The sequence below is a fragment of the Syzygium oleosum genome, unplaced genomic scaffold, assembly GCF_021117445.2.
Source record: "Syzygium oleosum isolate NSW1041296 unplaced genomic scaffold, Sole_v2.1 Sole_v2.12, whole genome shotgun sequence".
Classification (NCBI taxonomy): domain Eukaryota; kingdom Viridiplantae; phylum Streptophyta; class Magnoliopsida; order Myrtales; family Myrtaceae; genus Syzygium; species Syzygium oleosum.
The window spans coordinates 4,747,427-4,763,499 of NW_026607496.1; the positions used below are offsets into that span (position 1 = coordinate 4,747,427).

At 41.1% G+C, this 16,073-nt stretch overlaps 1 protein-coding gene and 1 pseudogene across 2 annotated transcripts; both read left to right on the forward strand.

Annotated features, from left to right (window-relative positions):
• The first annotated feature begins 1,916 nt into the window (after window positions 1-1,916).
• Window positions 1,917-5,459, forward strand: LOC115672365 (omega-3 fatty acid desaturase, chloroplastic-like). Of its 2 annotated transcripts, XM_030594162.2 has the most exons (8): window positions 1,917-2,484; window positions 2,684-2,773; window positions 3,027-3,093; window positions 3,220-3,312; window positions 3,884-4,069; window positions 4,323-4,403; window positions 4,505-4,642; window positions 4,884-5,459. In XM_030594162.2, exons 1-8 carry the CDS (start codon window positions 1,952-1,954, stop codon window positions 5,079-5,081), a joined length of 1,386 nt encoding a protein of 461 aa, XP_030450022.1. In that variant the 5' UTR covers window positions 1,917-1,951; the 3' UTR covers window positions 5,082-5,459. The 2 variants fall into 2 exon arrangements, with proteins under 2 accessions (XP_030450022.1, XP_056172464.1); XM_056316489.1 differs by lacking the exon at window positions 4,505-4,642.
• Window positions 5,460-7,330: 1,871 nt separating this feature from the next.
• On the forward strand, window positions 7,331-8,649 carry LOC130139529 (omega-3 fatty acid desaturase, chloroplastic-like; annotated as a pseudogene).
• The last annotated feature ends 7,424 nt before the right edge of the window (window positions 8,650-16,073 follow it).

The following is a 16,073-nucleotide window of genomic DNA, read 5'->3' on the forward strand; positions in this document are numbered from 1 at the left end:
TACTTAGTTGACACATCAAGGGTCTAGATTTAGCCATATCACCTATTTAACATGACTTTATCAAATATACTGTTACACTTCAGAGAAAAATCACATGCAAAACCCACCACACTCTGATCCCTAAACTTGTGCGCGCTCGCGCGTGTGCATGTGTGTGTTTAAGGCATAGAGATGTGCTTTGCATGGTGGCTACATTGCATCGCAATCACATCGTCGAGGTCTCCTCACCTCAAGCAACCTCCTGGCTAGCCCAAGGTTGGCATCCTCTGATCTGATGTTGCCAGGTAGAGAGAAAGGATTTAAAGTTGCTACTTCTAATTGAGAGAGAGTGAGAAAAGAGAGGACAATATTCGCCCCCATAAATATAGAAATCTCAGTTCATCACAAAATTATTCCAATGTTTCTCGTTTTAGGTCATGTTAAAACCCCCATAAAACGTCTCCACACTTTCAACTTTTGTAGGAACAATAAAGAAGCAATTGAAGGAGGAATCAAGGTCTGAATTTTTGAGAGCGACAAAGATGGCCGATCCCACCGATCAAGGACTTGGAGGTGGGATGGCCAATCCCTCGGTGGGCTTAGTCAAACCACGCTTTCTGCCAAAACCTAAAACGTTTTGCCAAACTCCAAACCAGGAATTTCACATGGTCTGCTTTTCCCATTTGATGCTTCTGTCCTGTACGCAACCTCGAATTGACCCACGTTCCTCGTATGGCCTCACTCATCCTCCCACCGACCCCTTTTCAATGCCACCATGATGAATAGCACTATTATAGGACGGGCATCTGGTGGTTCCCATGCCACGATCGTATATTGTCATATTGCACCAATCGGGCTCTCCTGGTCCGTGCACGTTTTACTCCCAAAAACTTCGAGCAAAATGTGAGATGCATCTCGTGTTTAAGAAGGAAGGAGCTTATGAGGCTATAAAGAGACTGATGTATCGACTTTTATAAAGACCCAATCGAGTTTCGTGTCATATCTTGTCATGTGGCACAAATTCGGATTTTTTAATCTGAGCACGTTTGATTCCTAACCGATCGAGTTTCATGCGCAAACGAATTGGAGAGCCGTGTAGACGAGCTTAGTCACACGATCCGTCTCCCGAAACCAGCGAAACTCATCTCACGGAAAGAGAGAGAGATCAAGAACCGGGCGAATCGAACTTTTAAGCCTAAAGACTTCCCCCACCAATCACTATACATTAATCAAGAAACTACAAAGCCTGAATGCCGAAAGTTTAGATTCCGAAAACCATGTGTACCTAACAGGTCACACATTGATACTTTACAATTTCATCCGAGAAAACTTTTAAGGTCCACGTCAATTCCATAAGATAAACAGGTCAAAAGCTTTCCTCCTCCTCCTCCTCCTTCGCAAGTCGGGGAGATGAAGTTTCCCACGAACCAAGCAAGAACGAACGCAGGAAAAGAGCGAAGCACGGTCTCTACTTGAAAGCTATAATAACACACAGCCCCCTCGTGTCTTCCTGCTTCCTTCAGACAACCTGCAAGAGAAGAGCGACAGAGACGAGAGAGAGAGAGAGAGAGAGAGAGAGAGAGAGAGAGAGAGAGAGAGAGAGAGAGAGAGAAAATCTTGTTCGAAACAGAGGAGAGAGAGAGAAAGAGACACGACCGATTCTTTCAGGGAAAGAGGGGCCCTGTTGTTCGTACCAGACCACACCATTCGCTCTCGTTCTTGCAGATATCTAGATTCATTCCTCTAGATTCATTCCTCTCTCTCTCTCTCTCTCTCTCTGTGCATTGTTACACTTCACCATATCTTTACTGTTTTTCCCTTGGCTCCCGATACTTTTGCACCTTCCCCCATTTTTCTCCCTCTAAAAAAAGAAGAAATCCCCACATATAGTATATACCTTGCGCTCTCTCTCTCTCTCTCTCTCTCTCTCTCTCTCTCTCTCTCTCTCTCTCTACCACCCTGTTCTTCAGCAATGGCTACGTGGGTCTTGTCCCAATGTGGCCTGAAACCGCTCCCTCAAGCCATCCCCAGATCGCAACTCCAAAGGACACCCACGAAGAATAACAGATTTTTCCCGTCAAAGCATGTCCGTCTCGCAGATCTGAAGCTCCGCCCAACCGGACCACCGTGCGGGCCTCTCTTGCCGACCCGGGTGAGCGCCCCATTGCGGGTCTATCCGATCAGCGAGGAAGATGACGAAGGAGAGAAGAGAACGCGGAACGGGGTCGTCAACGAGGAAGGAGAAAGAGGAGGAGGAGGAGGAGAGGAGTTCTTCGACCCCGGGTCCGCGCCGCCGTTCAAGCTGGCGGACGTGAGGGCAGTGATCCCGAAGCGCTGCTGGGTGAAGGACCCGTGGAGGTCCATGAGCTACGTCCTGAGGGACGTCGCCGTCGTGTTCGGGCTCGCCTGTGGGGCGGCGTTTTTGAACAGCTGGGTCGTGTGGCCGCTCTATTGGGCCGCCCAAGGCACCATGTTCTGGGCCCTCTTCGTTCTCGGCCACGATTGGTACGGCCTCTGGCTCGGTCTCTTGCGTAGCAATTCGTATCATGTCATCATATATCATGCAGATTATCGTTATTATAGTTTGTGTTGGGTGTGTCTTCGGTTTGGTGGTGCCGCCTTTGAGTCGCAGCGCGATGCGTTATCGAGTTGCCTATGGAGATTCGGAACGTTGTCTGATATATTGCTTTTGAAACCGACGCAGTGGGCACGGGAGTTTCTCGAACGATCCCAAGCTGAACAGTGTGGTGGGGCATCTACTTCATTCCTCCATTCTCGTGCCTTACCATGGATGGTAAGCTTCAAGTCACCAACCTTTACGACTTTGCTTAGTTTCGTTTAATCCAGGTCTAAAATCATTAGGTTCATTGTCATAATTTATATAAACGGATTCTTTTATAGGAATTACGTGACTCTTCTCTCATAAGAAGCTCGGTAAATTTGAAATAGTTAGAATTTAGAATGAGTATAGTCAATAACTTAATAATGCGACTCGTGATGTGACTAACAATTTCAAACGTCACTTCCTTTTGCATTGAATTTGACAGGAGAATTAGCCACAGAACTCATCATCAGAATCACGGGCACGTCGAGAATGATGAGTCATGGCATCCGGTTAGTCATCTGCCTCTTTGTCCTGCCTTCTACTTTTTTCTTTGTTTTTGCTTTTTTTTTTCCTTCATTTTCTCAATTATTGGTATCATAATTTCGAAGTTGAATTCGATTTCTTCCTTCTTGCAGTTATCAGAGAGAATCTACAAGAGCTTGGACGCCATTACAAGGACTCTCCGCTTCGCGGTCCCTTTTCCCATGCTTGCCTACCCCTTCTATCTCGTGAGTGTTCGACACGTGCTCCCCAAGATGATCTCCTTCTTGTTGCTTGTTCTGAATCAACAACATTAAAGGATGAAAAAGGAGGGAGAGAGAGAAGCAATGTCCTACGAAAAGCCTTTCAAATTGCCTGACTTTATTCCTGACGTGATAGATCATAGACCCGACAGATTAACTATGAAAAAGAGTCCACCCTTTCATGGAGAAATCAGTGCTTTCTTTGAATGGTAGAGCCCGAGTTTGGAACTTAGATTATTCCGAGTAAGATTTGATGCGTTGATATTGATTTGTGATGTCACGATGAGCATGACCACTCGGGATTACAGATGATTCGTATATGCCTTTGTGATTGTGATTGACTGAAATCAATTCCAGTTCCTCGGGCCAGCAACATTGTCTGTAAACTTCATCTTCTACTTCTAAGATCTAATCCTGAATTTCCTTGGCGCATTCGGAAATAGGAAAAGTATTCTTGAATGTTGAAAGATCATAAAAAAAATGAAATTTTAAATGAGAGAATGGAGTCGTTAGGAATTGAGGTTCTCATGGCCCTGACATAGAGTAAATTTCACAGTGGAGCAGAAGTCCAGGGAAAAGAGGGTCTCACTTTCACCCGGAGAGCAACCTGTTCGTGGCAAGCGAGAGGAAAGATGTGATGACATCCACAGCGTGTTGGACGGCCATGGTGGGCTTGCTTGTGGGACTGTCCTTCGTGATGGGTCCTCTCCAGTTGCTCAAGCTCTATGGCATCCCTTATTGGGTAATCCCTCTTCCTCTTCTCCTCTTTCTAAATCATTATCTTCACTAACGTTTTGGTATAATAACTCCCGATTTGAAAACTCCGTGTGCTAAGCCACGTGGCGGTCTTTTGTTCAATGCGACCCAGTTGTTCAAAAGGTCTACTTACTGCTTCCCGTGTCCGTCCGTATCTGAGTTTTGTACACCAGTCTTAGTATTTCCGAGCATGCGACGAATTCTAATCGGAGTGTGCTTTCAATTGTCCTTATTCTCAGATTTTTGTGATGTGGCTGGACTTTGTGACTTACCTACATCACCATGGTCATGAAGACAAACTCCCTTGGTACAGGGGAAAGGTAATGTCATTCAATGAAAGAAAGCACCTTCCACCTTCTTTTTTCTCGTTTTTGGACCATAATTTCTTGAAGGTTGTCTCTTTCGCTTTTTCTGTTTTAAGGAATGGAGTTACTTAAGAGGCGGGCTCACCACGCTGGATCGCGACTACGGGTGGATCAACAACATTCACCATGATATCGGAACTCACGTCATACACCATCTTTTCCCTCAAATCCCTCACTATCACTTGATTGAAGCCGTAAGTTATACACATTTTCCCTCTTTTGGGTCGAAAAAAAATGGACCACGCTCTAATTGATAAAAATAGAAGCTTTGTTGCGTAAACGCAAATTTTGTGAGAATTATTGAAGTAGGTTCATCCTGTCACTGTCTGTGTTAGGCTAGATCAGATAATGCATATCTATGAAGTGTCAGGCTTCGATAATGATAGTCTCTTGTTAAATTTATGAGAGATACCTTTTTTATTTGCGATGATGCAGACGGAAGCGGCAAAGCCGGTGCTCGGGAAATATTACCGGGAGCCAAAGAAGTCGAGCCCGTTGCCTTTCCATTTGATCGGGATGTTAATACAAAGTTTGAAGAGAGATCACTACGTCAGCGACACTGGGGACGTCGTCTTCTACCAAACTGACCCTAAGCTTGGTGGTGGTGGCTCTTCAAGTTCTGATGCTAAGTGAGAAAGCTTTCAATGCAGCAGTTAAACAGACACCAAACAGGGAGTTTCAACTTCAATCACTGTTGAAGCCCAACTCTTGACACTTAGATGAAGCTTCGTATCAGATAAATCTCTGACGTTTCACTTGATTGAAGAAGCTGCGAGGACAAGCCACTCTTCGTTCCTGTACACAAGCCACTAGCATATGAGGCGGAGACAGAGAAAGATCATGATTGATATATATGGAACGCTTAACTTTGTGAATTAGCTTGTGATTGTAATATGTAAAGCAAGAAGTTGTAAATTTACTTTTGAAGAGGAATAATTCGTCTCTACATCCTCTTTTGTCCTGTGTCAAGAATGTCTAGGAATGACAATTGATGAAGATAATTTTCAGTTCTCCCTCCCTCTTCCACTCCAATCATACAAATCGAACTAATCTAAGAGGCCTTGGATTGCTTGGGTTGTCAACTGGGTCAGCATCGGATTTACTTTTGTTTGATATTAACATACATCAATGTCGGAAATGAATCAATCAGCCTTAGAGGTCAACAACATGAGTGTTCGACACGTGCTCCCCATCTTTTTCTCGTTGCTTATTCTGAATCAACAATATTAAAGGAAGAAAAAGGGGAGAGAGAGAAGCAATATCCTACAAAAAGCATTTCTAATTGCCTAACTTTATTCCGGACGTGATAGATCATAGACCCAACGATATATCACTGTTTGAATCGGACATGAATGCGCCTTTTCATGGAGTAATCATTGCTTGCTTTGAACGGTAGAGCTCGATTTTGAAATTTAGGCTATGTTCGTTTTACATAAAATAACTTGAAAAAAATGACACAAATAGTCCATGAACTTTGATCAAATGTTCAATTTGGTCCATGAATTTTTAATTTATTTAATGTAGTCCCTGAACTTTAACCTAATATTCAATTTGATTCCTGAACTTTTGATTTGTTCAATGTGGTTCCCGAACTTTTAATATGTATTCAATTTAGTCCTTGAACTATTTGAAAATGTTCAATATAGTCCTTCCATTAATTCAAGTGCAGGGACTATATTGAACATTTTCAAATAGTTCAGGGACTAAATTGAACACATATTAAAAGTTCAGGGACCACATTGAACAAATTAAAAGTTCAGGGACCAAATTGAACATTATGTTAAAGTTCAGGGACTACATTAAACAAATTAAAAGTTCAGGGACTAAATTGCACATTAAGTCAAAGTTCATGGACTATTTGTGTCATTAATATTTTTTGGTGTTCGATTAACGAAAAATAACTTCCCATGGAAAATATTTTCCTTCTTGCGAACAAAATACCTTCACTTTTGAGGAAAATGACTTCCTTTTTCTTAAATTCTTCTTCTTCTTTCACCATTTATTTCAATATTTTCTTTTTCTTTTTTTTTTCCCTTCTTCTTCTTCTTCTTCTCCCTTAGCCGGTTGCCGGCCATGGCGGTGGTCAGCAACTGGCCTTAGGCGAGCTCGAGCCTCACCACAGGCCGGCGAGGCTCGAGCTCGCCAGATTCCGATGAGGTTGAGCCTCGCCGGCCTGTGGCGAGGCTCCGCCTCACCTGATCCGGCCAGGCCGAGCTCGCCCGAGGCCGGCGAGCTCGGCCTCTCCGGATTGCCTTGCCACAGGCCGGCGAGGCTCGACCTAGCTAGACTTTGGCGAGCTCGAGCCTCTCACCTGAGGCCGGTCGTCAGTTGTCGTCGTGGCTGGCGACCTGCAGGAGAAGAAGAAGGAAAAAGAAGGAAAAGACAAAAAAAGAAAATTAAAATTTTTTTGAAAAAGAAAATTAAAAGTTATTAAAAGTATTGCAAGGAGGAAAATATTTTCCATACCAAACAATGGACAATATTTTCCGAGACTTTTTCAAATTTCAGCCGAACACCGAAAAATTGTGTCATTTTCCAGGAAAATGACTTCTTGGAAAATATTTTCCAAAAACGTAACATTTTTTACGAAACGAACGGAGCCTTAGTTTAATCCTTTTAAGAGTCGATGGGTCGATATCGATTCGTGATCTCACGACGGGCATGGCTACTCGGGATTATAGACTATTCGTATATGCCTTTGCAATTGTGATTGACTGAAAACTTCGTCTTCTACTTCTAAGATCTAATCCTGAATTTCCTTGGCGCATTCGGAAATAGGAAAAGTATTCTTGAATGTTGAAAGATCATAAAAAAAATGAAATTTTAAATGAGAGAATGGAGTCGTTAGGAATTGAGGTTCTCATGGCCCTGACATAGAGTAAATTTCACAGTGGAGCAGAAGTCCAGGGAAAAGAGGGTCTCACTTTCACCCGGAGAGCAACCTGTTCGTGGCAAGCGAGAGGAAAGATGTGATGACATCCACAGCGTGTTGGACGGCCATGGTGGGCTTGCTTGTGGGACTGTCCTTCGTGATGGGTCCTCTCCAGTTGCTCAAGCTCTATGGCATCCCTTATTGGGTAATCCCTCTTCCTCTTCTCCTCTTTCTTCATCATTATCTTCACAGACGTTTTGGTATAATAACTCCCGATTTGAAAACTCCGCGTGCTAAGCCACGCAGCAAACTTTTATTTCAATGTTCAATGCGACCCAGTTGTTTAAAAGGTCTACTTACCGCTTCCCATGTCAGTCTGTATCTGAGTTTTGTACATCAGTCTTTGTATTTCCGAGCATTCGACGAATTCTAACCGGACTGTGCTTTCAATTGTTGTTATTCTCAGATTTTTGTGATGTGGCTGGACTTTGTGACTTACCTACATCACCATGGTCATGAAGACAAACTCCCTCGGTACAGGGGAAAGGTAATGTCATTCAATGACAGAAGACACCTTCCACCTTCTTTTTTCTCGTTTTGGGACCATAATTTCTTGAAGGTTGTCTCTTTCGCTTTTTCTGTTTTAAGGAATGGAGTTACTTAAGAGGCGGGCTCACCACGCTGGATCGCGACTACGGGTGGATCAACAACATTTACCACAATATCAGAACTCACGTCATGCTCCATCTTTTCCCTCACATCCCTCACTATCACTTGATTGAAGCTGTAAGTTATACACATTTTCCCTATTTTGGGTCGAAAAAAGTGGACCCTGCTTTAATTGATAAAAATAGAACCTTTGTTGCGTAAATGCAAATCTTGTGAGAATCATTGAAGTAGGTTTGTCTCGTCAGTGTCTGTGTTAGGCTAGATCAAATAATGTATATCTATGAAATGTTGGGCTTCGATAATAATAGCGTTTCTTGATAAATTTCTAAGAGATACCCTTTTCTCTTTGGGACAATGCAGACGGAAGCGGCAAAGCCGGTGCTTGGGAAATATTATTAGGAGCCGAAGAAGTCGGGCCCGTTGCCCTTCCATTTGATCGGGATGTTGATACAAAGTTTGAAGAGAGATCACTATGTCAGCGACACCGGGGACGTCGTCTACTACCAAACTGACCCTATCCTTGGTGGTGGTGGCTCTTCTAGTTCTGACGCTAAGTGAGGAAGCTTCCAATGCTGCATTTGAAAAGACACCAAACAGGGAGTTTCAACTTCAATCACTGTTGAAGCCCAACTCTTGACACTTTGATGTAGCTTCGTATCAGGTGGATCTCGCACGTTTCAACACAAGCCACTAGCAGATGAGGGGGAGACAGAGAGACATACATACATATACATACATACATACATATATATATATATATATATATATATATATATATATATATATATATATATATAATATGGAACGCTTAACTTTGTGAATTAGCTTGTGTTTGTAATATGTATAGCAAGAAGTTGTAAATTTACTTTTGAAGGGGAATAATTCGTCTCTACACCCTCTTTTATCCTGTGTCAAGAATGTCTAGAAATGACAATTGATGAAGATAATTTTCAGTTCTCCCTCCCTCTTCCACTCCAATCATACAAATCGAACTTATCTAAGAGGCCTTGGATTGCTTGGGTTGTCAACTAGGTCAGCATTGGGTTTACTTTCCTTTGATATTAACATTCATTGATGTCGGAAATGTATCAATTAGCCTTAAGGTCATTTGATACTGTTTTTTCAAAGACTTCAACTATTGCGAAAATGAGTGCTATAACTTTTATGCGGTATTTGCTAAACACCTTGCAATCGGAGCTTACAGAATCTCCACAACTGCACTGCAACAGTTTCGAGAAATATACGAAGAGCCATCGTGTTAATAACATCTACAACACTTCACAAAAAAATTAAAACAAAGTTAAAACATAACCATAGTCATAGAACGATTCATACTGAGACATAATGTTCATCTTGATTGAACCCTGAATTACTCAAACTAGGTGTATCCAACACTAGTCTGATAGCCTCCCTAAGATGTTGTTATAGGCTCCCTTGAAATTGAAATCCAAATTCCTGGAAATGTGGACATTCAATTGGTTGAATGCACTTTCAAAGTTGTCTGAGCTTATCTTCTGTTAAATCGTCAATGAAAACATGCTTTCCACACACGACATTAAAACGCTCAATTGCTTCTCAAGAAATTGATGCTGGAATGTGTCGTGAGCTTAATTCATACAAGCGCACACATTTCTTATCCTGCTAATTTGCTTTTTAACTGCTACAAAAGAAGCTGTTCACAAAGAACTGACTACTGATAATGAAATGGAACCAAAGACTCGCTACATGCACTCAATCATCCGACAACAGCTCGTACATTCTTCAAGTTCGCACAACAAAAGCTCGTTCCATTTCAATGAGCAAAAGTTGTTGGTGATAAACTCGGCGAGTGATTGATACTGGTCATCAATTTGAATCATCGTTGCTGACGACATATCAGGATGCTGATTTTCCAGGAATATGAAGCATACGTTTGCTATTACGTTCCTGACGTTTCGGCCAAAACTGAACAAATTTGTGAGATCTTGGCAGCAGAAATTGCAGCTCCGATGAGAACAAGAAAACATGAACTTTACATTGTTATTGAGGTAACATGTCTGGTCTGTCACCGAGGTCTGGCAACCAACCAGAGGCTAGGGCAGGCGAGGTTGAGCTTGCCAGCTGTGGCGAGGCTCGACCTCACCTTCGTGGGCGAGGTCAAGCCTTGCCGTCGCTGGGCAAGGGTCGACCTCCCCAAATTTGGCGAGGTCGAGCCTCACCATGGTTGGGCGAGGTTGAGCTCGCCCTTGCCATCGTGGGCAAGGAGCCACGCCCAGATATGGCGAGGCTCGATCTCGTGTCACTTGGTGAGGTCGATCCTCCCCAATGGTTGGCGACGTCGACCTCGTTGCCCTAGCCTCTGGCCGGTCGTCGGACCTTGGCGACCGGCTAGGGTAAGAAGGAAAGAAAAAAAAAGAAAGAGAAAGAAAATAAAAAAGGAAAAAAAAGAAAAATAAATAAATAATTTGAAAAATTATTAAAAATTGTTCACGTCAGCGCCGGCCGAATGGATTAAATTGGCACAAATGCAAATGGTTTAGGACTAAATTGGCAAAAAAAAAGGTTTAGGATTGAATTAGTATAATTACAATATGTTTAAGATTGTTTTGGTAATTTTCCAAAAAAAAAAAAGGTTGAACATGAGCTTATGGTTGCACACAAAAATCAATTAAATCTTTTGTAATTCATAAAAATTTAAGTTTGTCTCCCTAAATAGACCAAAATCTTTAAGAAGAATGTAATTTTTTCTTGATATAACTGTCTTTTTTAGTATTTTTTTTCCACATCCAAAACTCTTGCACTTTTGCTAGTACGGAGAAAGGAAAAATAGTTTTGCAATATTTGCAAAATATAGATAAATTGTAATTATATTGGACCGAAATGCAATTAAACAAATGAAAACATATTCCACCTATTCAAACAAAAGAAAATCCCAATCGATGGAGTATTCCATTTCTCAATTTCATGCCTTCCCGTGTATGTAGTGGAGACCAAAGAATAACGGTTCATTTTGGGTAAGTTTAGTCATTGGTCACCTAATTTAGGGGGTATTTGCAATTTAATAAACAATCTTTGATTTCACTAGCCGAACACATTGAACTTTCCATTTTCCCAATTGATGACTTTAATCGGAATTGGCTAAATTTTCAGCCAAACGCTGACATAATCGTAGCAAACATGTGATGTTGACATAGCGTCCAACCTAGCGATCCCTCATACTCTTATAACAAAACTTTATAAACTTGTAGTAAAAGCAAAAACAAACTAAAAAAAAATGAGGAGAGAGTAATCCGGCAGAAGGTCACCGAGCCCTCCGGCCGGTTTAGGGCACGGGTCACTGGCCCCTCGTTGAATGTTGCAAAGGGCGACGACCAATTTTTTTTTAAAATTTTTCCATAATTTTTAAATATCTTTTCAGAGCTAAGCGACATTAGCTTGGATACTTTGTTAGCGCCGCATCTTCGCATGCCACTTCTTGACAAGAAAACTAGTTGGATTCCGATTGGATCAATTGCAAAAAGTCAAAAATGCAGTGCATTTGGTGATTGAAATTTAAAGTTCATTTGTTGGATTACAAAATGTCAACTACCCTTATTTACCTATGAAAAAATTTACCCAACACTTTGATAGAAATCAACGTTGCGAATGATAACTATTTTATTCATGAAATAGATTTATGGTTAGAAAAATATTTTTTTATTTCTATTTGTTTGATAACGATACAAAATTTTTTTTTCCAGAACATAAATTCGTTTGATAGGCCTTCTTAAATTTTTTATTCATTAACGGGTGGAGGCTGGTAGGCGGCAGGAGTCGAGGACAAGTGATGAAAAGAGTTTTTATTTCTCCTTTTGTTCCATAATTAAAGAAGTAGAAAATTTATATTTTTCATTTCTGTTCTAAATCAATTTCTCAACTAAGAATTTGTTCCAGAAATAGAAAAATGAAATTGCGTTGCTAAATGAATTTATGTTCCAAACTTATTTCCGAAACAGAAAATAAATCTAAGCGAAAATAGAATGATTATCATGCGTGTTTTAGTGCATAAACATTCGATTCTCCAGCACATTGTTCCGGTGGACGGAATAAAACTTTTTAGGAAACATCATTATCTTCCAAGCGTTTCAAATAAGCAACCCATTTTTCACATGGGTTCTTTCTTCTCATGAGTACTCAACATCAAAGATCAAAACATCGACAATCGAATCTTAAAGACTGTTGTCGCACTCTCAAGTGTCTTTATCTGAATCATTGTCCTTCGTAGGTTAATAATTGCCGTCCTTCTAGGAAAACGAAGAACACGTGCTACAGTTCTGAGAGTTAAGCCAGATGAAAATCGTTTTCTTGAACGTTAGGCTCTTCACAATATTAGTTTCCGTTTCCTTCGTCCGGTATATTGTAAAAAATTCGTCTGGTAAAAAACAGGATTTTCAAATTGTGACACTACAAGTATCACATTATATATGTAAGAACTTGTGATAGTATTCATAGATAAGATTCATACTGAGATGGTCACCTTATTGTATGACTATTTTCACTACTTTTAGGGGCTTAATCTATGTAGAACAGGTCGAACCGGTACAAATAGTATTAAAGTAAAACCTCCTTTAATAGATATGTGGTCCGTAAACAAACTAGACTCATTCCCAATTTGATGAGGTAGGAGAATGATTGCTGACGCAAGATGGCTTGGACAAGGTGCGGTCCTGACAAGTAGGCTTCTAGGATGATGGAGGGAGCGGACATACATAGTACCACACATTCAATATGGCGAGCATCACGTGTCAGTGGTTTTAAGTGAAATTGTTCATGACACCACAAGTCTCACACAAAATGGGTGAGAGCTTTTGAAAGTGTGATCTACCTTCAAACCTCGAGAATACACATGATTAACGACTTGGAGACATTCGACCCAAAAAATAAAAAACTTAGAGACTTTTATGGAAGTGTAGTGGAGGACTATGGTCCACATATTTTTTCTCATCAGAAGAACCAATTGCTTCACTTTGGCAATCATGTCCCCCGCTCATCAACAGTGCACGCCTTCAAACTCCAAGAAGGAAAAAGAAAATCTTCTGGTTCTCTCATGGAGTGCTATAGGCTTTCACATACCCATGTGGAACTCGATGTGTGGGAAGAACATGGCGACTCGGGAGTTGATTTTTCAAACGCTTTTCTCCTTGTTGAAGTAAGATATTGGGTCACTTAAATGGGTGCAGAATTGGGCAAAAGCAATCCATGAGAAGTGGGATTTGGACATTGGAATCTTGATACATGGAAAAAGGAATATTCTAATGATCATGCATACGAAAAGGATGGGGAAAAGAGAAAGGTCCACTGGTCAGCTCAGTGGTCATTTTAGCTCGACCACAGCCTTCGATGTACTGAAAAAGGGAGATCCTCGGATCAAGGAGTGACCAGCAAATTCCACTCAAGTTTTGGCCCCAAAAAAAAAAAAAAAATCAGAGAGAGAACCAAATCCAGTGACGTCATTATGACATGGACTTTCATTTGAAACATCACTAAAGAAAATCCTAAGCAATAATCGGGAGGCTAGGTATAGATTCAATACAATAATAGTGTTAGAAAGTCAAACTCAAAAATTTAAGCTAATAGGTGGAAAAAAATCACATGAATATAATGAAATTTGACTAATGAAGGGTGGACACACATTCTAAAAAAGGACAGCACTAATTTTGATACCATGTTAGAAAATCCAACTTAAAAACTTAAGCTGATAAGTGGAGGGGGATCGCATGAATATAAAAAACATTTACGACTTATAAGCGATATGGGATAATACTTCAACAATAAGAGTTAAAGGACATGGAACATTATTTTTATATGGTGGGTCAAATTTAAAATTACAATAATAATTAATCATATCACTATTTATGCAAATTTTATAAATGAATCTTCATATATCTTAGCCTTAATGGTGCTTTTAAACTAGACTTTACGTACGCTTGCGCTTCAAAGTACAGCAAATGCATAGGTAAGGACCAGAAGCTGGTTTCATGTGAACTTGTTTCACAATGAAAAAGATTATCTGAAGCAAATCATTTTCATCCAAAACCATGTAAAGAGCAAGATTTTTCAAGCTTAGAACATGCTAATTAAATGAACGGTTTTCTCCTTGTCCTCTACACATCGAGTGATTGCCGGAGCATAAGATTACCTGTTACTAGAGATGGGCTAAGACAATGCGCGAATACGATGGTTCAAACTCGAGTGAGGAAAATGAGTATGCTTTACTACTTCAACAATCTCCTCTAGTTCCTTCGAGAGAAGTTATGAGAGTAGAACCGGGGCGAAACGAGTGGTAGGTGATTTTTGTTTTGGAAGAAAAGTGGTAGGTGATTTAATGATGATGGTCTTGAAGAGAGAGGTGCATTGGGGAAAATTACTTTGAAGTTTGGTGTGTGCAAATTGATTCTATACAATAAAAAGGGCTTTTTCCACATCGTACTTTTTCCCTTCGCTGGCCATTGCCAAGCCTCGTTGATGGCTAGTGGAGGTTGCCGACCTCAGGTGAGGGTGCTCCTCCCCTCGACGAGGTTCGGCGATGGCCGGCGGAGGGAAAAAGGGAAAAAGAAAAAAGAAAAAAAAAGAAAAAAGAAAAAAGAAAAAAAAGGAAATAAAAGAAAAAAAAGTTCATAAAATTTAAAAAAATTATAAAAATTGTCCAATAAGCGCCCCATGCCAAGTCTAGTGAGTGCCCCGTGCCATGTAGAACGGCTGGCGCTGACTAAACTGCCACGTTGGCGATTTTCGGCTAAAATTGGCAAGTTGTTCGAAGTTTTAGGACTAAATTGAAAAACGATCAAAATGGTTAGAATTAATTGGTACAATTGAAGGATTTATGACTAAATTAGCAAGTTGTAAAAAATATTTATGATTAAATTGATACAATTAAAAATTTAATATTGAATTAAGTGTCATGCATTAGATTTAAGATTTTTTTACAATTTTCCTACTGTCAGGTGATATGAGCACGTCTTGCAATCATTTCACAAATTGTCACGGGCGTGAAGGTTGCCGTAGACAAATTCAACGTTGTTTGAGACAAAAGTACTATCATCATTGGTGTTGTTAAAGGAAGAATCGTCTTCGACCAAAAAAAAAAAGAGAGGAAGAATCGTCATTAGAAATTGGAAAAAGAAATGGGCTCAGAAGCTCTTTTTGCCTCTGGGCTGTTTCGTAGAAAACCTAAAAAATAAGCAACCTTTTCTTGGGTTAGTGTGAAAATTCTAGGCTCAGTTTGCTTAGAAGTGGATAGATCTCTTAATTTTCTTCTTTTGACTCATCATGTAGATCTTCCTATTATTTGTTTAAACTATAGATCAACAATTCTTTAAGGTTCCGTTCGTTTGGCGGAAAATATTCTCCTTTGGAAAATATTTTCCCGGAAGTCATTTTCCTGGAAAATGTTTTCCCGGAACATAATTTTCCGGTGTTCGGCGACCAATATGAAAAAGTTTCGGAAAATATTTTTCGCCGATGGCCGGCGACCGGCGACGGCGGCGGCCGGAGACCGGCGGAGGTGGCCGGAGACCGGCGGAGGCGGGCGGAGGCGGCGGCCGGAGACCGGCGGCGGCTCGCGACCGGGCAGCCCGGCAACCGGCGGCGGCGGCGGCAAAGGGCGGCGGAGGCGGCGGAGGAGGCGGCCGGCGACCGGCGGCGGCGGCGGCGGCCGGCGACTGGAGGCGGTGGTGGCCGGCGACCTTAGTGAAGAAGAAGAAGAAGAAGCTCCGGAAAATGATTTCCGCTTTTGAAGAAGCGGAAGTCATTTTCCATAGACTTAGGCTATTTTGTGAAGGGGGGAAGGAAAATATTTTTCCACGGAAAACGTTTTCCGCCCCCCGAACACCGGAAAACACGGAAAATATTTTCCGGAAGAATATTTTCCGCCATACGAACAGAGCCTAAGTCTAATTTTATTTAACTAATAATTTAGAGAAATGTGGGCCGAGCTCAATAATACAAGCTCATGGTAAAGTAGGGTGCTAAGGCGACGAAATGTTATTTATTGAGTTGGACCAATGGATGGATTAAGACCCCTTGATCCAAAACTAGCAAGATTTAGAGAAACATTTTTGTTAATA